Here is a 27,500-nt window from a genome sequence, read left to right as displayed (position 1 = left end):
TGAGCTTGGAGATGAAGGGGGCTAGGTCTCTAGCTGCATCCTTTGGGCCAGGCAACTATCTCCCTTGTAGAGAGTTATATATAGTAGATAGTCCAATAAACACTATCCCTGTGTTGTTTTAGGAGCGGCTCTACCGACACTGAAATGGAATGAGGGCAGGACCTTGAAGCGGGAGAGCAATCTCCACATCGCATAGCAGACTGGGGCCTGAAAAGGGTGGACTGGGTAAACATATGTTTGAGGTGAGCAACGATAACCTGAGCAGCACAAGCGGCCTAATAAGGACACCAAAACTACAGGACAAGAGAGGCCTGCTAGGCATAAACAATGAACCCCGTGCCCTGGACTCCTGACCATTTGTCTGTGTAAAAGGAGGTATGTAGAGTCCGGACCCATGCTGTCCCACTTTCAGATCGCATGGTTGGTGATGCTGATTACAGCGACACAAAGAGACACTAGTAAGGAACGCACAGCACATACAAGGAAATCATTGTGGTGAGGAGATGTGTGCAGCAGGACACTGCTTCCAGTTGGACCCTTTCACGCTTTAGAGATGGAATTTGCTCTTCCAGTGAACAGCAATTGTAATATAATATGTCCTCACTGCCAGGGTCGATAGGCCTATAGGGAACTGTGGAGATGTACTGGTAGGCCTCTGCAGCCTGGGCCTCTTTTGTGTGATTTTCCAAATGTTCCTACAGGAAAAGGGTTTGGCTTGCTCAAAATGCATAATAAGGGGCCACTTTGAAAAGTATTTCCAAGGCGTCTTTTGGCTACACAACTGAACGTTTCAGAATCATTTTCAGCAGCACAGTTGCAACATAAGAGTTTTTGTGCATTGAACCAAACTTCTTACTGCATTTTGCCAAAGGTTGTATGTTTTGTGAGTGTATCTCAATGTTGATTAAAAAAAGCAAGGCTTCATTTAACATTTAGTTTTTTGCAGTGCAGTTCATTGCAGGCAATCATAAGAACATGTGAGCTAGAAGGCCCCAAAACAAAGCCTCGACCACCATACTTTCTCCGATCAGGATTCCTGAGTCATGCTCCACAAAACTATGCAATGACAACAGGCACACAATCGCACCATCCTGCTTCTTTGACAAATGCTTGCCTTTGCACATAACACGAAAAGTGTGCCGAAAAAAGTAGTGGAACTGTGATCTTGACAGAGGAGAGGGTAGGCGGAAGCATAGTGCAACATGCGACAAGGTGTTGTGCCCGGGGCATTGAAATAGTATAAGTGACTAGTAACTAAGGCTCCTATTACAACTTGCACAGAGACATGAATGGACAAATCCTCTATAAAGAATGGTGAATTTGGTTAAGTAGAGGTATGGTAAACAGACAAAAATAAAAGTAGTTGAACACCATTCCCATTCATTTCGATCACTGCTTATAGCGCACGCAAACCTGTGTGGTGTGAGGAACTCATAGTGGCAACAAGTAAAACCGACATAAATGATCACAGTTCTAGGATGTTTAACTGTATGCAGGGTGGAAAAACGCCCAAGATGGGAACAAGCATCGACCATCAAATGAAAAACAAGACAGTCCCTGTGGCTTTGTGTCAAATAATAAGGGCCTATACTAAGAAACCTATTGCCAAATCTCACAACTAATACAAAAAAGGTGTGGGATAGTTTTTAAGAAAAGAAAGAAGTTTTTGTAAATAATATGTCAGGATGCGGTAGCTTGGAACTCCCTTCCCCACCTATGAAGCACAAGTAAGATGGGAGCTTGGAGCACAGCACACACTCAAGCTTTCCCAGCATGAGTTAAAAGTTCCAATGGCAGCAATCAGGACCGTTAATGGTCAAGTCTAGTTTCTCTTCAAAGTCTCTTGCCTTTGAGAGCCTGATGTATTCACAAAACAAACACACACAAAGTTCTCTTTGCAGTTCACGTCAGGTGATGGTTTCACCCTCGGTTCCCCCCTTCTCGTGCTGACCCCTCAAAACTGTTCCTGTTCTTAGTGGATTTTGGGTGATGACTTCACCCCTGAATCTCCTTTGTTCGGGCTCGGACCCATTTCGACTGTTTGCCACCCTCCGCCGGGTTCCTTATGGCTTTCAACAAGTCTTTCTGCTTTTGTTCATACAAAAAAAAGAAAATCTGTTCAACAGTTCGCTGTGAACCTTCCTTGCTTGGGTTCACGTTATTGCTTTATGTATTTTCAGAGTGTTAGCCGTCCACCCCTGGATCTCCCTTGTTCGGGCTCGGACCCTCTGTGACAAGAGGGACAATGTACTTCTCCTGTCCTACGGTGTCTCTTGGTTTCTCCTAGGTCGGGCTCGGATTCCAAACAACCAGTGGGACAGTGTACTTCTTTTGTCCCCTCCTCAGCGTCTCAGTCTTTTCAAACAGTGCATAGTGTGCATTCCTTGCCTTTGTCAACACACTGTTACTCAGGACTTTAGACTTTGCAGTTTCTCGTTAGGCCCCCTCTTCTGGGTTTACTCTTGCCACCTTCACATTCACATTCACTTTCACTTGTAATGCTCATGGGATTCACTTTCCCCTTTTACTTTCACCATGCGGGATTCACTTCACTTCACTATTACTTTCACAATTTTGTAGATCAAAATCTTTCGACTGTAGGAGGATTTTACTAGACCTCCAGTATGACCACTTTGACCTCTTCTGGCGGCTCTCCTATGCCTTCGTGGTTTCTTTAGTTTCACTTAAACCAACGGGTTCGACCAGAGTCTCTCGGAGTGACGCCCATGTGGTGTCTGTTCCCTCTGCAGCTGGTCTCCCCTCAACACTTTTACAGTTCTTTCACAGTTCATTGAAGCTAAGTTCAAACATGCCACTTTGCGTTCCATTCATCACAGCCCTGCTCTTATGGTTCTCTCCTCGACTCACCGGCTGTAATGAACCGCTTGGCTTTCTGCTTTACTGGAGTCCAGGCCGGTACCACTGTAGCGGGAGTTTCCCTCACTCCCGCTTATCATCGTCACCATGCTCTGTGTACCATTGACATCTTCTGCAAGAGACTTGTGCTATTGTTCGCAGTCTTGGGCTCTCCTCCATGAAAGTTCTGCGGTCTATGACGAAAAGGGCAAGGTCACTTCTGTTCTCGCCACCATCTGGTTTCGCGCTGCCTTACTCCTCCTCTTGAACTGCCGCGCCTGCTTAGCCGTTTTGTCATGCTGTCTATCATGCTCGTAGTGTGCTCTCTTGCTCCACCTTTTATCCCTGTGGTGAAAAGAAAGGGCTGTCAGGTGTGTGTGTGGTTATCGCCAGTAATTACCTGCCTCTGCCTGACCCCTGGGTTGGGACATGTCAGGTGAACAGTTTCATTATTAGTCAGTTTTTTTATCACAGTACCAAAAAGTATTTGTATTGGAAAAAGAGGGTGTTAGAGGTTTCAAGTGTCCTACGGGGTAGGGTGGGAAAGGTTTGACCGGGATGCAGAACAGAACATGGGGGGGTTGTGGGACCGGTAGTATTCTGTCCTAGGAGGTTGGTGTTTCCAAAGATGACAATCGGAGGGATACTATTGGCAGCGTTTGCTGGGTAAGCGGAAATAGCAGGGTTTGTGACATGATCAAAGGGGATTGTGGAAATCGTAGCGTTTTGTCCGATCAGGTTGTGAATGTGGAAAATGATAATCAGAGGGACGGGAAGAAGAAGGATGGGGAGTCTTCGAATGGAGACTGGTGAAACAACGATTCTGGGAGTTATTCTTTCTGGGTGTAACCAGTTTTGGGACCTTAGAGGATTGATTACGTACAGAGGGGATGTTGGATCGGGGCAGGAGCGTTCTAATGGGAGGAAGAGAGGCAGATGCAATACAGCCCATGAAAGCCTCAGATATCTCGCCCTCCTCTCCTCTGCCAAGATACCGCGTCTCCCTTTGGGCATTCTAATGAGCCTAACCTTGGGCTCCCCTACCCAGGTGATCTTTTGCCGCTTGTCTGCCTTCCGGGTCGGGATAAGAGAAGGTCCTCCCTTTCTTGGCCACCTGAATAAGGGGCTCTTGAGGTTTGCCAAGTGAAATACCATCAGGTATTTCACAGTGGTGATACTCCCTTACCAATGCCGCCCCTGTACTATTACAGCTGTAGAGCTGCAACTAAGTGCAGAAAGGACTGATGTTTCTATTTTGTAAATATGCTGTTTATTTTAAGACCCAATCTTTATGCTCTGCTCTGCTCTGTTCTGTTGCAAGGTCATTTCATACCATCTTATCCTGTTCTCTGTTTGTCTATTTTGGTTCTGTTATGCAAAGTGGTTATACTATGTAAGATTGCTATGTGTGTAATCAGTGCTCCAGATAAGATTTGGAAGTGGGAGCATTTTACTTCCAATTTTTTTAAGTTGGGAGTAAAATTCTTTTTTAGGGAGTAAAAAAGTAAGTCACATTCTCAATAGGAATATTTTATAAGCTCATGAAAACATGTTTTAACTGGAAAACTGAAATATTTTTGCAATATTTATTCCTTTGCACCAAGTTATTCATGCACGTTAAAAAAAATACATGTTTACCTCTTCGCAATAGTCAGTAAAAATAGTAGATACTTCCTACGGATTCTGCGTGCACTACTGGTCCAAACACACCAATGAAGCCGTGTGGGTGAAAGCAGCGAAGCAAGGTCCTATGTGTGTTTCCTATTTTTTGTTGGGAGTATTTTTACTGCCTATTTTTATTTTTGGACAAAATGTGCCTATTTTTAGGCAGCAAAAATGGCTGCTACAACCCTTATCTGTAGGGCTGTGTGTAATGCTGTAACGTGACCTGTTGTTATTTTATACTATATGCAATGTGCATTGTTATGAAATGACATTGCTCATCAGGCAGACAAGTGTTTTCACTTGGCGGCAAGTCAGCCTTTAGTGCTTTACCACACACCTAAATGACCCAAATAAATAAATAAAAGCCTGTAGGGGCCACGCGGAGTTTGTGAATATTGATCGTTGGGTGCATGTTTAAATGGCAAATGTTGTTTCTTGTCATATATGCAATACATAGAACCTAGATTAATATCCTTGCTTTGTTTGAAAAATTGGTTTGTTTCGTTAATGCCTAGTTCTGATCCTTCATGATTGGCTGCAAGTTTAGTTGTGTGATGCCTTAGTCAGCGACCTGATTGCGCGCTTGGTTTTAGGGATAAATAACGATCTTATCGGTATGGCTTCTTTTTTGCCAGGTCTCTGGGGTACCCGGCTCATGGAGGACAACACGACAAGCAGAGAGAAATACCTGAAGACCGTTTTAAGAGAGTTGATCACGTATTTATTTTTTCTCCTGGTCTTGTGTTTTTGTAAGTATGATTCGCTGTTAGCCACCAAATATGACGGCTGTCTTTCCCTTTTCATTTTGGGGACTTGGTTTGTATGTACATGCAGAACATGTTCTTTCCAAATTGATGTTTAAGCTTGTACTGGTAATGGCCAGTGGTAGAAGTGTACCGAAATAAGTAGTGTGACCTGACTGTGGTCTCGGCAGGGGAGAGGGTAGGCAGAAGCATAGTGCAACACGTGACAAGTGTTGCTGCCGGGCGATCCAGTAGTCATTATGATACACGCGTTCTCTGTACAGTAGCTACTTGTTTCTTTTTCTCAGTGGAGTATCTTTGCTGATAGTTCGGGCCCTCCCAAATGCAAATTCAGCAATCGAAAGATTGCATCCAGGATCAGGCCTAGAATAAACAGATCCACATGCTCCCATCGTACAGATGAGCCATCTGGAATAATGCAAGCATTGGTTACTTGGGTGAAAATGTAGGCGCATACTCAATCTAGAAATTGGACTATATGCACCAAATCACCTAAGAACCTAATATTAATAACATTATATGAATGTGCTCGGAGACGTTTCACTGATACATTTAAAAAAAAAAAAAAAAATTCTTCTGTACTACTGATGACTTAAGCCATATTTTGGAAATGTGTTTGCGTGTCTGTAAACTTTTTTTTAACGCAGTTCATAAAAAAGCCTTTGGCACATTATGGTACAGTTTACTGTTGCGACTAGGACAAAACACTTAGCATAGCAACAGCAACAGCAGACAAACTCAAAGGTGAAGATGGGATCCCATGTTCACAACAATGCAGTCATTTGTTTGACAAAGGAATAAGAGAGGGTTCATCACGAGAGTCCAGGAAGGAGCAGACCGAGTGGTCAAGAGATAACTGTATAGCAATAATTAGCACATTGCCAAGTCACCAAGATTGAGAAAAGTCGATTGCAGGTACTGTAGCAAAATGTTAACCAATACTTGTAAAGTAAAAATACACAAGTAGGATTTTTTAAAACTTTTTTTTATTTTTTTACTGTGCATTGTGGTTTATTACAAACACCCAAGGCTATTTTCCAAGACACCTAGAACAGTAAGTGGACTACCTAGTTGGGCATGGCGCTGCTGATGTTGCGGAGCTTGACGCATCACCAGAGTAGCACCGATTCAATCAGGGGCAGGATTTTCCCCTCACTGTGTTGTTGCTTGGAACCTCGCGACTCTTCTGTTGTAAAATGTGGGCGTTGTATTGCGGAGCACATGCATTCCCCATATCTGGAATCCTTGTTGGAGTTCATTTTCACTTTCCTGAGAACAGTAACATTGATTTTTCAAAATTAACTTCTAAATCCCGAAAACGCCATGCTGCTAAGTATGATAATGTGTGCACGAGGAGTACACTGTAGATAATACATGTCCCCTCATGGTTTCCATTGGTGTGAAGAATGCAGCTCAACCCCCCATCCCCAATGCATTAATTAGTATGTACTGTTTTGTTACATTTGATGTGTTTTCCCTGTAAAAGTACATTTAGCATAATCCAAAAGTTAGATCCTCACATCCCTCTTCTAAATATCGGGACAACATGCTGCACACCTATTATAATACAGTCTTGTACCTTTCAATACCTACATGAAGCCCCTGCATGACCTGTTCAAGGAAGGAGTGTCGTTCCACAATTATTTTGCCTGTGCTCCCCCGCATATCAACTCGGAAAGCTCCAACCGGTCCAAAACACCTCAGCAAGGCTCCTCCTGGCCCTTGGCCCCATAGCGCACATCACACCCACCCTCTGTGTCCTCCTCTGGCTCCCTGTCGGGCGACAGCCCTCTTTCAAAGCCATGCATATCACACACCATGCGCTCCACAAGACAGGCCCAGAATACCTTCAACAGAAACTCGCCCGCTACCAACACAATAGGAACCTGCAATGAGGCTCTGCACTCCTCCTTGTGACCCCTCCCTTCAATTCGACAAGAATAGCGGGATCATCTGTTTCCATCCTAGTCCCCTCAATCTGGAACTTATTCCCCATAGCGTCTGATGCATAGAGAGTCACCTTGCCTTCCAGAGGACCCTCAAGACCTGGCTTTTCTTCCCTGCATCCTGACAAACCCATGCCACTCTTCCGGTTATTTATCCACCTTTCAAGTATGCCGAGGCAGCAATGGACCTGCCACAAAATGTACTGAGCGATAGAGGGAATAAACTCCAGCAGTCCACAGGACAGAATTCATACTACATTTATGAAACGAAGAAACCATTCAGAACATACAGGTACGTATCACGCTCCATGCCTTTGGATGATAGCCGTAGGCAAGGCCATCCACCAGCACACACCTTCTATCATACACCATTTTTAAGATACAACGCACAACACCGCTGCCATAAGAATGCAGCTATCCCCCACGACAAAAGTTCTGTCTAGCTGGACACACAATGAGCCCCCTGCACTCACATTCTCTCCAGACGACCTCACAGCACCCCTCCACATGCCAGCTCGATAGGGGTAGCTAGTAGGGACTGGGCCACCCATACCCACCTTCGTACTGGCTCAAATGCACACACGCATTCTAAACTCCTCTGACAAATTTGCCATACCTTGGAATTCGGTACCCTGAGGGCGTTCACCTACAGCGCTTTGAGACCATACCAGTTGACCTACAGCGCTTTGAGACCATACCAATTGGAAAAGGCATTATACAAATGACAAATTACATCACCATTACATTGCATGGCCAGCACTCTAGTATTATTTAGTCTTCATTATGAACTCACTGATAATGTAAACTATATTAATTCAAAGATTGTTTGGTATAATTGGAGGATGGATGATAGACAGCTGGCTTAGATTTAATCAATCTAAAACTGTAGTTCTTCTTTGTGCCACTCACCTTTTGAATTAAGAAATGAAAGACTGTTATCTCTGCGTCCTCCTCCCTGACTTGAATCAATGCACGCATGAAAAGGTGCAGTCTCTAAGGGTTCTTTTATTACTCCATCCTCTGCATCCCAGTGGGTTCTAACTCTGTCATCAGTTCATCCAATTTACACCTCATGCTATTAGGTGAGATGCAGCGGTTATTCCGGAAGCCAACTGTGCCACAATAGCCCGAATTATCAATGGTGCAAAACCTGACTACTTAATTCTCCTGTTTCAAGGGCGCAACCAGAGGACTAAACCTCACCTTCAGGTTCTGCAAAATCGAACTTCAAGAATAGTCCCAAACATCCATTGATGGGCTCACATTTCCCCAGTCTTGAAAAAATAGCACTAGTTTCTGGTAAAGGCTTGTATCACATTTAAAGCACTCACTGCAGTTTGTAAGGTTTTTATGGGCCTACACCTACTTATCTTGAAAAAGAAAGTAGAAAGGCATTGCCGTCGTTGTCATATATACTGGGTAGCAGGCAGGGGCAAGATGGTTAGGGACTGACACACTAGACACGCCTTGCAGGCATCCACTGCTCCCATTCCACCCTCTCACAATAAGGTACACTTTACAACTGGCCCAGGCCCCCTTACATTAGCCTGATTGGTTCAGCCACACTTCCTGTACATCCAATATGGCCCCTGGCAGCCTTTCAGTGAATCTTGCAGCACACTCTAGCCTCTGGGCGTGGTTGGCTTTATAAGCCACGCCCAAAGGCAGATCCGTGCTTCGTGTTGCATCTGTAGCTTCAAGCAACATGCTCACTGCGATCCAGCCCCCTCCAGCCCTCGAGTGAGCCTCCTTGAAATTCTGCTACCTCTATCTGCATTCAGCTCCGGAACCGCCGCACGCACTCTCCTGGACTCTGCACCTAAGAGAAAAGGAAAGACGAAAAGACAATACCTGTAAGTGCTGTCACGTTGATCCGACTCTTGGCTCATCCTCGCAAGCGCATACGCAAGCTGTAGCACAACTTACTCGCACTCCTTGGTGAATCCCGAGCAGCATTGTGAGTTTCGCGAACTTCTTTCTCTCAGCAAACTCTTCTGAGAAACCTGTGGAGAGAGAACAAGGGTTAGACTTGCATCAGCAACTCTTTTTCTCACGCGGGCTGGCATGCAGAACTCCCCATAACCTAAGAATACGGCGCGGCCGCTCTGAGTTGCCTGAAACACTTACCTTCAGATACTCACCTATCTACGAACTGGGAAAAGCACCGGATACAGTGAAGTAACTGGAAATCCGAACTTGCCTACAACAGCACGCTCAAAATCCGTTGGGTGAAGAAACTCAGTGAGTGGCAGAACAGTGATACCAGACCCAGGGTTAAGTGGAGTAACTGATCCGTGGGTTCAAGAGACATAGCGCCCTTGCCTTGTTCAGGATGGAGAGGTTGTCTAATTAATCCCTAAGGTGAGCCAAACTCCACCACAGCACACTACAGGGGGACGGAGAAGGAGGGCTCAAGGTCCCAATCTTGGCAGTCTAAGCATCTTACCTCTCTATTGGCAGGTGGTCTGCGGTCCAACGCTAGGGGTCCCAAGGAAGATGGGAAGGGTCTAGAAGGCTTCATCGCTCCCGCACAGACCCAGGTGAGTGTGACAGTCGTAGAGACCTCCACTCCAAAGACCACAGTTGGGATGCCAATGCCCCATTTAAATCAGACAAAGCTCAACCTCTAGGTTGTTCCTTAATGTTTATGGTGGCAAAATGATGGCACTCTCTCCCCGAGGAAGTTTGTCGCATTGAATATCTTATGACATTCCAAAAGAGGGTAAACCCCTCCTCTTTCACCAGCTCTCTTTTACTGGTTCTCTTATTGTAATCGTGGCACAGTAATGCCAGCACGTCTTTTTGTGGTACTTATAGCGGCATAAAGTAAATAAAACATGAACATCTTTAAGATGACTGTAATATTTGTGCAGTTTGTGAATGATGTGAAATTAATTTCAAAGTTAAAAACAACCTTTTTTCTGTCCTTGAAATCTATTCACTTGAACAGGTAGCTGGCTTCCAAAACCTATCCAAGAGCTGTGAGGTAGACTTTCCAAACAGGCAAATGGATAATCCTTCCATGAAAATTCTGTGAATCATGCATATATCCGCGTCCTCGGGTTCCTGCATGCTGACCACCACAGCCAAGGATGCAGTTCAGATCCTTCAGTGCGAATAATCCATCTCAAAAGGGTCATCACCAGGAAGATGCAAAAAGTCGGAAGGATCTTCCATGTCAATCAGCAGCTTTAACCAACTAGCCACAGTAACACTAAGACACTCCACCTGAAAAGAGAGTTGAAAATCCACAAAAGCTAATACAGCCAAGAGATTTGCTAGACTGCTGTTCACAGAAGTCCCTCGCCTTTGGAGCCATCGTCACCAGGCCTGAAAAAGCTTTGTAGATTCATCAGCTTCAGGAGGCAAGTGAAACTCAAAGTCATGGTTCTTGCCATCACCTAAGACTAGGAAACGGCCATTCAGTGCCTTCCATATCATGTAAGTCCTCTAGAAACTAAAGTGTGCCCAGTTTGTTTCTTCATTGGAATCTGTTTGAACTTTCTCTGTACAACTGCACTTAGTTTCAGTAATGGTAGACCAGCATCTATTTGTGAATGTTAGTATCACCATCTTATACTTTTTATTTAGATTTCTCATTTATAAATAAAATACGCCATATACAATGAATACTTTTTACTTTTATAATCTTTTATTCGGCTATTAAGCCAGAAAAGAGTGTCCTCTCATTACATCATTACGTGTCAATAAAACGGTTAAACATTTGTATATCGAAAAGAAATAGCATTCAATTCATCTAAAATTGTAAAACAAATCGGTTATAAAATCTGATGAAACAATGTCTCAAGGGGAGAGATTCCACTTACATATCAAATTGTTTAATACTCGCAGCCCCCCAAAAGAGCAAATGGAGATAGTACTAAAAAGAAAAACAGGATCCACAACAACATTCCTTGTTTCGCTACCCCCAACATTTCCTTTTATAGGACATAGCAAGACATGGAGTCGTGAGGAGAAAATTGACCAATAATGGGTCATAAAATCGAAAGCTCACAGCCTCCCTAACTTTTAATACAGGATCGACACTTAATGATAAGAACAACATATCACACCTTAAGCCTCTGCAACCAAGCCCTGCGTATACATTTCGATACTTTGTAAACCCTTCCCGGATCGTCTGTTGTCTTACATAGCTCCAAGGCTTCAATTACTGTGTGTACATCAGCAGGTCCTACTATGGAATTTAGGTATACATTTCTCAGTCCCTGGGTACAGAGCACAAAAACATAAAATGTATGACAGTTTCCTCACTTGCTTTTCACAGGGGCACTCACTCGTGCTTTCTGGCCTCCATGAGATGGTGAGTTTTGCCACCTTCAATGACCCCAATTTAAAGTTAATAAAGAGTGCACGGGCAAACAGAGGTTTGATCCAGTCCATATATTTTTATCCCAAAATCTGTCTTGACCAATACTTTGTCAGGTGCAGACTTTAGGTTCCTGCATGCTGCGACCATACTTCCTCTACATAATTCCTCACACATCTTTGCCTTGATGCATTTTGACTTTCATTTAGTAATCGACTGGGGATGGGTCCATGCTTCCTGCTCATTTAGACCATAAAGGCTTTTTCTGACATGCGCCAACTTTGGCAGTTTCATCGCTCCCTCCAGGCTCAACAGGTTGATCATGTCTGCCCTATAAGAATCAAGTTTGGGCGTCCTTCAACGCCCGAGCCAATAAAAAAATTGGTTTAGCTGCAGCCATTACATCAATCAATTGGGCATAAGTCGAGTTCGAGACGCAAAAGCACATTAGGCATAGATAAAGGGAGACACAATACTCTTGAGAAACTTATTTTCCACTGTTCTCAGTGACTTCAGGCCTACAAACCCCCATAGTTCTTCCCCCGAACAGGGCGGCTGCTGTGACCTGCTTCTTACATAGATCCAGGGCTGGGCAAACTGCACCCCTGCCGTGATTATTGGAAAAAGCATGGGTGCCACCGCTATACCTTTGTCGCGCGACTGTGGCTCTGGCAATTTGACTTGACCAATTACCATTATTGGAGATTTGTGTGCCAGGTAGTCGGAATGTCTTACTTGTTCTGATGGCGCCCCTCCTCCACTAACACCAAAGTTCACTATTTTACCAAAGCTGGGTCTAAAAACCATTGTTTTTGTTTCCTCTGTGTTCATAGATAGTTTTAGTTCCTCATACTTTACAAGGAAAACTGACAATGACTGCGTTAATCCCTGGGGAGTGGTTGACAAAATCACATCATCGTCTGCAAAGAACAAACCAGGATATCTTAAGTAGCCCAACTTTGGGATATATTTACCATCGGCCAGCAACTGTTTTACCACTTCCTCTATATAGATACAAAACAAGCGAGGAGCCAAGGGGCAGCCCTGTCTTACTCCTTTGGTGATGTAAAATTTGTCAGTGACCTTGCCCCGCAAGCTTACTCTGACTATGGCATTGTTCCCTTTATAAACGGATTTGATGGCCCTTAGTAATCCCTTTGGCAATCCTCTTTTTTGTAAAATTTCCCATAGACGATTTCGTGGGCCGCCCTGAAGTTCACAAAAGTGGCATAAAGTCTCATCTTCCTGAGCAGGGACGTCATTTGGGGGTTGCCAGGGGTCGCACGCGACCTCTGTGGTCTCCCTTGGTACCCCTGTGGTCTCCCTTGTCTCCCTTGCAAATATATATATATTTATTTTAATGTAGGTTCCTGGGCTTGCTGTGGCCAGTGCCATGTGGATCTTTGTTTCTGGAGTGGCTGGCTTTCTTGTTCAGGCCCCTTAATAAACAGGGGGTTATACTAGTGTGACACTTTGAGTAGTGACCCTAAATAAGAATAAATAGGAATAACAAATAATTTGTCTTTCTGGAATTCTGTACAATAATTGCTATACTCATTAAAGGTTTATTTCAGGCACACTTCAGGGGGTGAGTCCCTGATTTAGCCTGTTCTTAAACACCTCAACTAAGCCTTTCATCCTTCTGCGGTCGATAAATGAGTACCAACACTGGTTGGGTGATATTGTATGTATATTTGTGCTATATAAAGCGCTTAAGTGTGCTTTATAATAACACATCATTATCATTTGACCTTGGATGTCATCTTGCATTCACAGTAATTTGGTAATATGGGCCTATACACACTGATATTAACAATACATATGGTGATCGATTCTTATATGAAATGTATATCACATTATAGTGATATCTTAACCATATATTTCATTGTGTACATAGGAACAATGCTATGTGATGCCCCTTCCTGTTTTATCAAGGGTCGAAAGGTTGTGTTCCTTCGCTTCCTGTGATCTCACTTGGGGGTTGGGTCAAATGACATCACTTCCCATGATGTCATCAGAGATCAAGGGTCGTGTGATGTCACTTCTACTACCCCAGGCGTTTTGGTGAAATGACTTCCCTGTTCCTGAGGATGGTTTATTTTCTAATGATATTGTAGAGGCGGAAGCTCTGCTCTACTGTGCCCTTCCTCCTCTGGAAGCCCGCCTGAAGCGTGCTCATAATCTGGTTTTCTGAGGCCCATGCCTGTACTTGCCCTAATAGTACCTTGGCAAAAAAAAAGAAATCCTGTACTATCTAACAGGGAAATTGGGCGGTAGTTTACAGGGCACTCTTTCCCCCCTTTCTTATAAATGGGCACATGTTTGCCATCCTCCACGAATCGGCAACAGAACCAGTAATAATGCACGCTTCAAAGAGTTTCCAGGATCAAGGCCCAAATAGCTGGTTCTTCTTTGCATAAATCCATTAGCGCTTTATCAGGGCCTGACACCTTCCCTTGTCACATCATTAATACGTTGGTCTAAACAAAATAATGGACCGAGATCAAAGGGTGGTGAACAAAAACGAAAAAAATCCTAACCAAGAATAATCAGAAAAATATACATATATTTTCATAGTGTTTCTACTCAGTAATAGTGTTCCGAATAATACATTTACAATAAAACCTAAACATCTAATACATCCGTAATGACTCAAACTCCATTTACTCTATTCCATCAGGCGTACTCATTCATACATACAATCAAAATACTTGTTAACTATAAATTCCCTATACCAGCCTTATAACATACATGGACTCTTAACTATCATTCAACATTTCATACACCCCATGTGTCTACTGGTGTGTCTTCCTATTAAGCAACAAATGTTGTCAAATGTTGTTGTCACCTGTTTCAGCCTGAATCGGCAGCCCTTCATACTGTGGCCCTTAATTCTCTGCAACCTTCTTCGGGACAGAAATGGGTGCCTTGCAGTACCCCACTCTTACGCCTTATGGAGTTGGTGTCTCGTCCCCTGTGAATTCTGGATGAAAGTTCGAGACCGTGCGATCACTCCCGAATGCTCACGCGACTCAAACACTTCTGGCGGAGCTCCAGTGCTGTCAAGTAGATGAATCTATACCAGATGTGGTCCCCTTTGCTTCATCCTTACTAGTCAACAATGCCAATAGACATGATTTCTGTCTTTCTCTCTACTCGATGCACACTATGGAAATCTACAATAACTGGATAAAAAATAAATCCACTACCCCCCCTCCCCTCCTCCAACCCCCAAACCAAAGATTGTTTGTGCAAATGAGTCAAATAATATACTTGTACTCTTCTCCAACTTGTTTCGATGGAGAAATGTTAGTATTATCTTTTATTAGACGCACAAGCTCGCTCTAAATCTACTTTCAAAAGATCCAAAATGGCTGAGGCTTGTTTTATAGGTGGTGTAGCAACATCAGTATGTGCAGCAACAGCAATCTCTAGGGGAAACACTGGATTGATATGTTCATACTAAGAGTCCTGTAGACGACAACATTTGGATTTTACATCTAAATAAATGTCTATCCCTTTTCGTGCTAAACTCTCTCTGCACTGGATTAGGCAAGCACAGAAATGTGGATTACTAAAAAAGAAACGAGCATTACAGCCTCCACAGTACATACAATCTGACAATATCCTGATTGCACTAATATCCTGATTGCACTAAAATTTCTAAAAGAGACCTCCATTAATCCTAATGTTTCTTGAATGGCAGCTATTAATGTGCGTTTATAGGCATTCTTATTGCCAAGGGTTCCCCCTTTTAAGGTACATATTAGGTTCTGGTTTCTCCAATCCTTCAGGGGATCCTTTTCCTCATCCCTTGTCCCAGGGCTTCCCTCATATTCCATTTGTGTATTATCTGCGGCTGTTGCCCCTGTTTTAAAGGCAGCACTAATATGAGCATCTGCGTGTCTTAGCTTGTTTATCCAGGGCAATTTACCAGCCACTTCAGCTGAACCCTTATTTGCAGCTGTTCAACCATTATTTTCATGCATAACTCTGTTCTTGTGGTTTCCATTTATGGATCCAATTCTATGCCTATACCTGGATGCTAATCTCTCCATGACTAAGCACATCCGTAGCCTCTCGTCTACCACATCTTACACAGCGAAACTAATTTAGCTAAGTAGACAATTCCTCACCCCTGCTAACCCTGCTAACTGTGTTACTCTGGCTAGAGCCTTAATTCTCTCACGACTTGACTATTGTAATGTATTACTACTAGGTACCTCGAAATCCAATTTAAAAAAACTACAACTTATACAAAATAAAGCCCCAAGAGCGGCCCTCGGCATCAGGAAATCAGATCACATATCTAAGATCAGAAGAGATCCCCACTGGCTACCAGTTGTAGAGAGGATCATCTTTAAAACTATATGTATAACCTACAAATGACAACAGGACACAGCTCCTAAGTATTTAAATAAAGTACTTCAAAACAAGTATTCATAAGAACACTAAGATCCAACAACCACAGACTACTAGAGATACCACGCTAGAAGAATACTAAAGCAGGGGGTAGTAGCTTCCAATACTTATCCCACAAACATTGGAACTCCCTTCCCAACAGTATCAAAGAAGAGGGCTCCTTTTCAGGATTCAAAAAATCACTAAAAACATGGCTTTTTAACTAAAATGAAGGATAACTGTCTTGAGTGGCTGTAAATATGTTTTTTTCAATATGTACCTTTCATTCTTGCGTAATAGAACGTAATTTTGTTTCTTGAATGTCTGCCTATAACCAATCTGTTAATCCCCCTTGTGCAATATGTGAATAATCTTTGTGTAATTGTGAATAATCTTTCTGCAACCTCGCCGTGATACCTATGGGTCTGGGCGTGTAACAGATGTAATAAATAAATATGCAGATTAGTTCCCTGGTTTACGTCCTCCTTATTGATAATGAAGGTTCCTACTACTCCCTCTATGGGAGTGGGCACCTGGCCTTGCTCTTGGTTACTTCTTCTGGTCCTGTTGCTCTCCTTAAGAACACCCAGGTTTCAACAAAGGGTATTACAAGTGTTGTCTTCATGCTTGCACCCTGCCGTCTGAGTTAGATTATCACATTTCCCCAGTTATTTACTAAAGCATTGTCTGTCTAGTGTGAGGAACCTGAGGGTATTCTCCCAGGTAGACCTCAGGAGACCCTTATTCAGGTGGCCAGGGAAGGGCTGGCGATCTCAGATCCCAACCCTGGGGGTGGATGAGCGAGGGGGGGATCACCTGGGTAGGGGAACCCGGGGCTTTGTTTTGTGGACATACAGCAGATGAGACGCGGTATTGTACCGAAGGAGAGGAGGACGAGATACCTAAGGCCTTTGTAGGCTGTAATACGTCTATCACCCTTCCTGTCGTCAAACATATAATAAATATAACAAATCCCCTAGAATCCCAAACCCAGTTAAATCCAGAAACCACCTCTCAGAATTCCTGCTTTTCCCTGTTCTACCCGAATACACACCATGACGATCTTCGATTTATTTTAGAAATGCATGCGCCTAATGTGTTTTGTATTACGGAAACATGGTTCAATGCATACTCTGGCCCTGACATTGTCTGGCTTTTGCCAGCTAATTATGCTATAGTGCAACTTAATCGACCACCTCCCAAAAGTGTAGGTGTCTTTTCGCTGATAGTGGATAAACTCTGCAATTGCCAGACTGTACCTTTTGTGCATAATCTCCGTTGCAAACTGCTTCTTACCAAACTGCAGGACTCTCCAGAATGCATTTCTTGGTGGTGTATCGCCCTCCAGGCTATGTCTCCTACCAGTTTGTGTGCAAATTTTTGCGGATCTTGCCTTAATTTACTCTAAACTAGTGCTGTTAGGAGATTTTAATCTCCACTTACTACAGTCTTCCGACCCTCATGCACAGAGCCTTGTTGCCTCTCTTGCAGACTCTGGTTTCTCTCTCTGCAACCATAATTGTACTCATATTGGGGGTAACCAATTGGACCTAATCTGTTCAAATATTCATGGTACGCAGGTGTTTTGACTCCTTGCCACTTTTACGTTGCCTTATCTTCTGCCTAAAGCCAAGGCCCCTCCCCTCATGAAACTTCAACGGCGATGGTCTAAGGTCTCAGTTGAGGCTATTTCTCACGCCAACATTGATTCTGCTCAGCAAAATAGGAATAAGGGTTTGAACATCTGCAATGCGTTGGTTACCACCCTTAAGGATTCAGCAAATGCCCTTGCTCCTCTCCAGCTACTTCCCATGCGTACTGCACCTTCAGCCCATTGGTATTCTCCAGATCTGAGGGCATTGAAACACAAATGCCGTCGCATGGAGCAGAAATGGCACTCACTTTCTGATCCCGAATCTAAGTTGGCTTATATACTAGCAAGGAATCATTATCAAGATTCTGTTAAAGCAGCTAAAACCCAGAACTATGCTGATCATTTCCTTAATGCCTCGTGCTCTTCTAAGGAGCTTTTCTCGGTTTCCAAGGAGCTCACCCCTGCAGTTCAAGCTTCTTCCCTGGCCACTCGCTCACAATCTCATTACAACCTTATTGCTTCTTTCTTCCATAACAAAATTTGTACTGTCAGAGAGCAGATTTGGCTTGAGAGAGTTACTTATCCTAGCACTGCTATTTCTTTGCACTGCCCTGTTGTCAAATGTTCCAGCACGTTTAGTTTTGTTACTATTACAGATAGCATGGTATCAGACGTGCTACTTAAGTTAAAATCTGCTTCGCCCGTGGATCCAATCCCCTTGTACATATTGCAGGATCCGTCCTTGAATCTAGTTCCACTACTGACCAAGGCGCTTCAACATTCATTCACCACCGGACTCATTGCCCCCCTCTCTTAAGCATGCTGTTGTGTCTCTGCTGCTTAAGAAGCGCCATTTGGATCCTACAGTGGCAGAAAAACTATTGCCCAATTAAGCATTTCCATGCTATGTCCAAAGTGTTGGAATCCATTGTTACTTCTCAGCTCTCTACTTATTTTGAGGCTAACTACATCCTCCACCCTTTCCAGGCGGGTTTCCGTCCTGGAATGGGCACAGAATCATTTATGGTCGCACTTCACGACGACATTGCACTGGCATTAGACCGCAGAGATACGAGTGCTCTTATCTTACTCGATCTCTCTGCGGCCTTCGATACCGTCGACCACCAGAGATTTTTACAGTGCCTTTCTGACGCTGGCATTTTAGGATTGCCCTTAAAATGGTTCTCCCCTTTTCTTTCTCGTCGCACCCAAGTGGTGTCACTTCTTCTTTTCACTTCTCCTCTCATGGCGGTTAAAAGTTGAGTCCTCAGGGCTCTGCACTCTCTCCTCTACTCTTAAATTTATATATGGCTGCCCTTGCTAGCCTAATTTCTAGCTTCTGTGTGTATTTTTTCATCTATGCGAACAACACTCACATTTTATTCCATCTCAACTCTTCTAAGGAAAGCCCTTTTAAACTTCTGAGAGCCTGTCTCTCAGCCGCGTGCCAGTGGATGTCCAAAACTGGATGACTGACAAGCGGTAGAAGTACAACTAGAGTGTCTAATGAAGAGGGGTAAATACCCCCTCTCTCCAGTGATAGAAAGGTGAATATCTCATTCAGGACATCTGCCCACCCTCCTGTCCAATATTGTAAAAGTCAGAAGCATTGTCCATTGAGGCAGCCAGGCTGCCCTTCTTATAGGTAGGTACATTAGTAAATTGAAGATGACAAGGTGACCATGCACACATTTATTTAGGACAACACAAACTATAAAGAAATGGTTACATTGCACACAACATCATTAACACAGAATATAGATTTCTGATATAGAATATAGGTCAGCAAAAGGCAGCCATTTTTCCCAAAATGAATGTCACATCATGCATTACAGATGGCTATAGGCCTTACCGCTCATGGAAAATCAAATGTGCTGAAAGCACAGAAAATGCAAAGTCGCCAGAAGTTCAAACTAAGGTTATTGGTTGGTGCCTGGACAGAAACCAAGGTGCAGTGAAAAAGCAGTTTTAAATGGTGGGAATATACACTTTTTAACAGTGCTGTTTGTAAATGAAACTGGCATACAAGTCAGGGAAGAATAAGCTAGGCGAGGTAACCAATAAGAAACCAGACAGCTAATCTATGACCTTGAAGGACTGTCTGGAGTGTGCGTGATCCCAGAACTGCTGTTATTTTAGTTTTAAATGTTGCAACATATGTCTTGTGTTTTATAAAGGTGGAGAACAATCAGTCATTCTAATTAGCATAAAACAAGGCCATTGTGACAGGAAATCATCATGTCTTTCAGGAAGTGTTTCTGCCCAATGAAAACAGGCCATGCACTTTGCTTATAGACATCTGTCCTATCGTATTGTAAGGTACATTTCCAGAACAGAATTGTTGCATAATTATCTTAATTCTATAAAAGCATGTTGTAGGCAGAATAAAAGTGAGATATTATTTTTTCAGCTTGTAAGACAGCTGATTAAACAAGATCCTCCCAGCTGGCTGTCTTTGTTTCTCTTCCTTGCACAGTGTGTATTTACTTTCCAGTATGGCTGGCAGCAAAGAATTGTCTGACAGACATTTTCTTAATGGCACCAAATGGGATGCTTTAAATCTTTAAAAGCGACAAGTGGCTACGATCCTCTGATGTGCAGCACTATCAGGTATGAAGAATTTGCAGAAGAAGACCGAGAGGCATAAGCAAATGCTGCAGTATGACCCAATATTTCAAAGCATGACCTTGTGACTGGCAGTGCTACGCAGACAGTGAATTTCAAGAAGAGGAGCTGACATCCATAAAATATGGGTGGCATATACACTGTGTGAGAAATAAAAACTAACGGGTAGATATATGTGGGGATAACTGGAGTAAAGTGAGCCATTGTATTGTGCACATATATATCACGAAAAAAAGGAAGGAATCCAAACCGCACTCCAGGCGAGAAGCAATCTCCACTATGTTGATTCAGAAAATGAAGAAAACCCCGACTCACATCGTAATAAATAACGAGTTTTTATTATTAAAAAAATATTTGTCAAGCAGTTGGACAGCAACAAAAACAACAGAGGCAGGATGCCCTGGGTCATATCCTACTCAACACGACGCGTTTCACGCTCCACTTGGCGCTTGTTCACATGTAAGGCATCAGAATAGACAGCAGTGTTAAAAGGACCAGCAGTAGTTCTAATACTTTGTCCACTGCTAACAACAACAGAGAGGTTCCAGTGTAGGCAATTCGGCAGACATCTTTGACCGGAAGACAACAGTATGGTATAGTACCAATTGAAAACACAGTGCAAAATACAATACAAACAATTAAATGTTCTGTTTGAGTGATGATACTCATAAAACATAAAATGTATTTCAAACCAAACCCTTCTGTGCACTGCGTTAACAAGCTGAACATTCACGTTTATCCAATTATGTCAGTCCCAGCTCAGAGCCCTAAGCAATCACAGCCCGGCATCAAATTCATATGGGTATCCAAATATATCTGTAAACTTGTGTTAATTGCGGAAAGCAGCATTTAAAAAATAAAGTGCATATTTGTTAGTGTTTTGGGACTAGCAGCATACATGGTAAAGTGCAGCATAGTACATCAGTACATTGCAGAGAACAGCATTTCAAGTATAAAGTGCAAATTTGTTACCGTGTTTTAGAACTAGCAGCATACATGGTAAAGTACAGCATAGTACATTAGTGCAATCATAGCTTTTAAAACACAATATTATTAAAAAAATGAAGGGTAGAATGATAAAGTGTGCAGTGCATAATAACATCAGACCACTAGCAGCATTCAAAATAAGGTGAAAAACCATATACGATCTGAAATAGTATATAGCAGCATTGAAAAAGTGGCAGCATATTCAATTATTGCACAATTAGGAAAGACAGGAAATGACTAGCATTTGACTTTAAAAATGAAAGCGCATCACAATTGAGCAAATCCATAATCAAATGCAAGATATCATAATAAAAAATTGTTTAAAATGATATATACCCAAGTCAAAAAGACAAACTGACATGCAAGTGCATACAGTTAAATGTACCTCTCAGTAATGCCTAAAGAGTGCATCAAGTTAATTCACTGAGGTGCTAATCGCTGCTCCACAAATTTTCACAATTTCTACTAAGGTTTACAGAATGATAAATGATGTTAAAAACAAACCCCATCATTGACAATGTATGTACTGCATCACAGAAATGCTCCAGGAACAAAACGCATGCTTATAGAAAGTCAAACACAAAGAAGAAGAGAGTGCAACAATGTAAACTTCAACCTACAAAAGTTGGAAAATAAAACAAAGATCCCACACAAAGCTGAGCAGTAATGGAAAGAAACGTGATCTTTCCTTAGTAAAAAGTGAAAAAACATGCAGCGGCCAAAGCAAACCCAAAGAAAAGGGGAACAAGGAACAAACCCCAATGTAAAGGTCATGAAATACAGGATGGACCTAATTATATAAGACATCAGTGAGACAAAAGCAAGTATCTATATTCCAAGAAAGGTATAGAGCTTCTCATCTATATCATGACCATTAGGAGTTTTGGTGTCAAAATCAAGAATAAGCTTAGTTTCTAACTGCCTTCAAAGTCCGGTCACTGCCTCTTTGATGAATGGGAATATATGCCACTCCAAAAAAGGTAAAAAGACAGAAATCATTGCTGTGGTCTTGCTTAAAATATTTTGCCATAGGATACGTAGGGTCAGAATTCTTTATAGCTCCCAAATGCTGGAGAATTCTCCATTTGAGTTTACATGTAGTACTGCCTACGTACCATTTCGAGTACGGACATGAAAGTACATAAACTACAAATGTAGTGTTGCAATTAATAGAATATTTGATTTTATAGGTGACATCAGTAATTGAATGTATGAAAGACTTTTGCACCATTGCATGAGCATCCTTACATTTATAGCACTTGGTAAAGCCTAACGGAACACCAGACATCCACTTAGAAAAATAATTATTTTGTAAGGGAGGCAAGAAAATTGAAACCAATCTGTCTTTGAGAGAGGGTACTCGCTTGTAAGTTAATGTTGGACGTGCAGAAAGCAGAGGACAGAGATCTTTGTCCAAGGTGAGTACACGCCAATGCTTCTGGACAATTCTGCGAACGTTCGAAGAGGCATTATCATAGGTCACAATAAAACAAAGATCATCATTGTTTGTAGATTTGTTGGATCTTGTGCCATATAAAAGTTTATCCCTAGAGAGACTGAGTGCCCTCATATAGGCAGATTCAATGATTTTGTTATCATAGCCTTGTATTAAAAAGTCCATGGCAGCCAGAGAACAGTACCTGTCATATTGTTTAATATCTGTGCAATTGCGGCGAAAGCAAATAAATTTGCCATATGGAATCCTCTTTTTGCAAGATGGTGGGTGGCAGCTGCTGGCATGCAGTAGAAGGCCAGTGTTCGAGGATTTTTTATACAGGGATGCATGGATACCCATAGTATCAAGGGTGACAATGACATTGAGATATACAATTTCATGATAACTATTGCATTCCGTGAACTTCAAATTAACCAAATTATTGTTGATACTTGTGACAAATGATAACCAGTCAACTTCAGTGCCCTTCCAAATTATAAAGACATCGTCGATGTACCGCCACCATGCCACAATCTGTGTGGGAAAACTCAAAGAAATTAAATCAGACAGAGAGGTTTCCTCCCACCACCCCATTGTCAAATTAGCATAAAAGGGAGCAAAGATACTACCTATCGCAGTACCTCTCACCTGTCAAAGAAAGGAACCTTCAAACAAGAAAACATTATTGATCAAACAAAAAAGCTGTATTTCAAGGATCATGGAACTGTGGCCCAATAAATTCAATGATTGGGTATCCAGGAAATGTTTACAAGCTGCCATGCCCACATTATCATCAATCGAGGTATACAGAGAAACCACATCAAGTGTGGCCAAGATGAAACCATCCTCCCATGGTGTATCAGTGATATGATGTAAAAAATCTTTGGTATCCCGCAGGTAGGAAGGTAACACTGAGACAAATAAGATCAGAGTCTCATTGATGAACTGTGCCAAATGCTCTAACAGTGAGATATATATAGGAAACATAACGGGATTTCAGTTAAAAAGAAGGAAAAAGATACCTCCGTTTCGCGTTCCAAGGAACCCAAGGACACACACTACACTCCAATTGGGGTCAATTTAGGGATGAATATCTGAGGCAAGACCCAAGATGAAGATTGAGTGTCACACGCCAAGATGGGGTACAATTCGAGATGAATTACCTCAATAAACAGGGAATGGGAGATGAGGGTGATGAAAATATGTGCACATTTCTTCTTTGGGGGCATATCTGTGTCAATTTGAAATATGTAAATATCCTTGAAGTGTGTGTTGTGTTTTGTCATGTGCCTGCAAAGGCTGGCTTATTATATGTGTTCTGTGGTGCATCATTTTCATTTTGTGTTGAGCTCGAAGGCAGGGATTTCATTTTTATTTTTAAAATAAAGAAATTTGATCCTGGGCTGCATTTGTAAAAATAACAGTCATATTCTTTTGAAAAGTAAAGGCAGCTCCAGCTTGAACATGGCTTGGCTTGCTTGAAAAGGGAAATAGAGCTGTTGTTTTGTGGTAGCTATGAGCTAAAAAGCAAATTTGTACAAATTGAATTTTATTAAGGCCTAAGCATGTGAACATCATATAATGTGTTGCCTAAATATTCCCCTTCTAGAGTCTTACACTCCACTAATTCCAACGCTCTGACTGTCAACCATTTATCTAAGCAGAGAGTGGGGGGCAGATATCTCTCCCCAGATGGTGCCTCACTTTGGAACAGCCTCCCTGTCCCCCTCAGATTTGAGCCGGTCGGTCCTCTGTAAGTTCCGAAAACTGCTCAAATCTTTGCTCTTCTCATCTTCTTTCCCTCTTTCCCTTCCTTGCTAATCACCCAACTGCTGATGTGACCGGTGGCCTAATCCTCATTAACCCCACAGTCTCTCAGGCCCTTCCTCCCAGTCATTACCAGCAACCCCCCACCACTCTGCATGGTCCTACGGGGCATTGCCAGATGGCTCCACATACCACAATTGAGAGCTCCCTGTACTAGCGCTTAGCCTAAGGTGCTCCTCCAGGCTCTACTCCAGCACGTGTCCACTCCTCTGCTCCCCCTTTCAATTCCCCTCCCCTGCACTTCTCATCAATGCACTTTCATGGCCAAATGCCCCAAGGCCTAGTGGGACCACGACTGTATAAATATTATCATGGCTTTTGGTTTCTTTCCAGTGTTATCTGCCCTGTTTCCTTCCCATATTGTCTTGTGGCACTTTGACACACCATTATGTTGTATTAAGCACTTTACAAATGATCAATAAAATAAAAATAAAATACATTTTACGCAAGTAGCGACAGATTTTTAGAAGACGTACATGCAGTGTTTTGCTATGCGCAGTGATAGATGTATGGCTGTTTCCAGAGATAACATTCCTATGGGCTAATAGCACACTTAAAACAAAGAGGGGTAATGGGCTTTTTTATGGCAGAAACAGACAAGCTGCATTCCTTAAGAAATACAAGAGAAGAACAGAGGCTGAACTGAATAGCTCAGTTGGTATTAGCAGTGGGCGCTTAGCTCCACACATTGAAGGAGTAACATGCAGTTACGCAGTTTTAACAACATTAAAATAAGGTTGAAAGTCTTTAGGAAGCATGAGGTTGTATTGGGTGCTAACAAGTGGATGTTTATGGTTCAATAGGGCTGAGGTAAGTTACAGTTGAATATTTATGAAGAATCTTGGAGAAATACTGGGAATTGTTTGGATTTTTAGAAGCTGGGTGGGCTGCAGCGATAATAGTAATATCCGTGAAAAAGTGCCTTGGATTTAAGGAGCAATGTAAATACATGAGTGCATATATACACTGAGTTATGCAGAAATGCAATATAAAAGAAATGCATTTTCTTTAAACTTGTAATTGGTTGATAATTTGGATATGGAAATGAGATGACAAGTTTTGAAATGGTGGTTTGAGAAACAGTATACATAATGGGAATGACATAGAGCAGGTGTGTAAAATATGGACCTTTAATGAAGTAAAGAGTGGTTTGATATTCTGTGAATACAAGAGGGCAATGTCAATGCCATGAACTACTATATTAATGGCAAGAATACTACTGCATTCATGTAACTCTGTAACTTTACCATTGCTTGATGCCAAGAACAGCAACTTCGGGCTTGATGCGCTATGCACATTGCGAAATAAATAAATACAAAGGCAATGAAGTAGGTTAATTTAAAAAGGATGAATCCCTTTAAGTGGTGTGATCTGAGTCATATGAAAATGTGTCCGTGTGAAAAATAGTTTGGAAAATATGGGATTTCAATTAGAATGAATATGAATGAGTAGGGCTAGAGATTGTATACATGTGGGCATGCATATAATTAGTGTAGATTGTGAATAAAGACAGATTTTCAAGATTTGTAATTTTTAGTTTTTAGAATGAGGTAATATGTTGTACATAATTGCAAAGTAATGTTGCTCTGACATTGGCCCTCATTACAACCCAGGCGTTAAGGGGTTCATGGCGCCATAAAAGGTGGCGGCGCTGTTAAACCCTTAACGCCTGATTACGAGGTCCCTTTGCGGTTTGGAGAATTTAACGCCTGCTTTTTGCAGGCGTTAAAAACCAACCCGCAAAGGGACCTTGGTGCTAAGTACAGATATATGATATTATATGATATGATATGGCATTTATAACGCGCATATCAACAAGTGTTTCGAGATGCGACGAGGCAAGCGAGGGGGAAACGGGGAAGACAGACCACGATCTTACTAGGCCAGGTGTCATTCAGATCGCGCAAGTGCATGGGAAGGGGGAAAGGGAAAAGTGCGAGGGGGGGGGAGAGGAGGGGGGAAAGTGCAGTACATGGGATAGTAGAATAATAAGATAAATAAAATGGCCAGATGGTGGCAAGTGCAAGGTAAGAGCAAACAAGTGCTGGTAAGGGGACTTTAGGGATACAGAAAAACAGTCCCCAGGTGCGGGGGTTGCTAGGGAGGCAGTGCAGGTGTGCAATTGGTGGGGCCTCTGAGATCAGAAAGGGTGGCCAGGTAGCCAGTGCAGTTTCAGCCAGGAAGTCAACAGAGGAGAGGGGGAGAGGGGGAGAGGGGAGAGAGAAGGCAGAAGCAAAGAGGAGGGTTTTGAGGTGCTTCTGGAACCAGAGATGGTTCTCCTCAAGTTTCAGGGAGGCAGGAAGGCTGTTCCAGATGGAGGCCCCTGCCGAAGAGAGAGATCTACCACCAACTCGTTGCTTGGAGAAGCGACTGACCTTGAGGGGTTTGGAGGAGGATGAGCGAAGAGATTGTGAAGGAAGATATTTGGGTAGAGAGAGAGTTGAAGGTATTGCAGCCCCAGAAGGCTTTGTGGACAATGCAGAGGGTTTTGAACTTAATCCTTGCAGCCACTGGGAGCCAGTGCAGAGATTTCAGTCCTGGAGAGATACGATCCCTGGGGTTGAGGCCAAGGACAGGTCTCGCAGTCCTGTTCTGGATAAGTTGAAGAGGGCGGAGAGTAGAGGCAGGAAGATTTAGACAGAGGCTGTTGCAATAGTCCAGCTTAGAGAGAACCAGGGCTCTGGTGACGGTGAGCTTCTGGGGGAAGGGGAGGAAAGGAAGAATACATCTGAAGAGGTGTAGCTGGTAGTGTGACTTCTTAGAGACGTCAGAGATGTAAGGAGAGTGTGGAGTCGAAGATGACCCAAAGGTTTTTGGCCTTGCAGGTGGGAGCAGGAAGAGGGCCACAAGAGGCCGGCTCCAGCTTAGAGAGAACCAGGGCTCTGGAGATGTGAGCTTCTGGGGGAAGGAGAGGAAAGGAAGAATCCCTCTGAGGAGGTGTAGATTGTAGTGTGAAATGAGCACATGAACAGTGTGTTGAAGTTGGCAAGAGTGAACCCGGCGGAGGGATGCTACAGAAAGGGGGCAAAGTCTAAAAGTCCCACAGCAAATTGTTTGGTAAAAGTTGACAAGA

General features: G+C 42.8%; 1 protein-coding gene across 1 annotated transcript in view; it reads left to right on the top strand.

Moving 5' to 3' along the window:
- Positions 1–27,500, top strand: part of PKD2 (polycystin 2, transient receptor potential cation channel) — a 309,434-nt gene that overhangs the window by 72,293 nt on the left and 209,641 nt on the right. The window contains exon 2 of the mRNA XM_069630542.1: positions 5,157–5,270. Within this exon, the coding sequence (XP_069486643.1) occupies positions 5,157–5,270 (114 nt within the window). The remainder of the gene's footprint in view (positions 1–5,156; positions 5,271–27,500) is intronic.

This window comes from Ambystoma mexicanum, chromosome 6q, assembly GCF_040938575.1.
Source record: "Ambystoma mexicanum isolate Mex_15411 chromosome 6q, UKY_AmexF1_1, whole genome shotgun sequence".
NCBI lineage: Eukaryota > Metazoa > Chordata > Amphibia > Caudata > Ambystomatidae > Ambystoma > Ambystoma mexicanum.
Note: the sequence above shows the minus strand (reverse complement) of the source record. Positions and strands in the feature narration are given on the sequence as shown.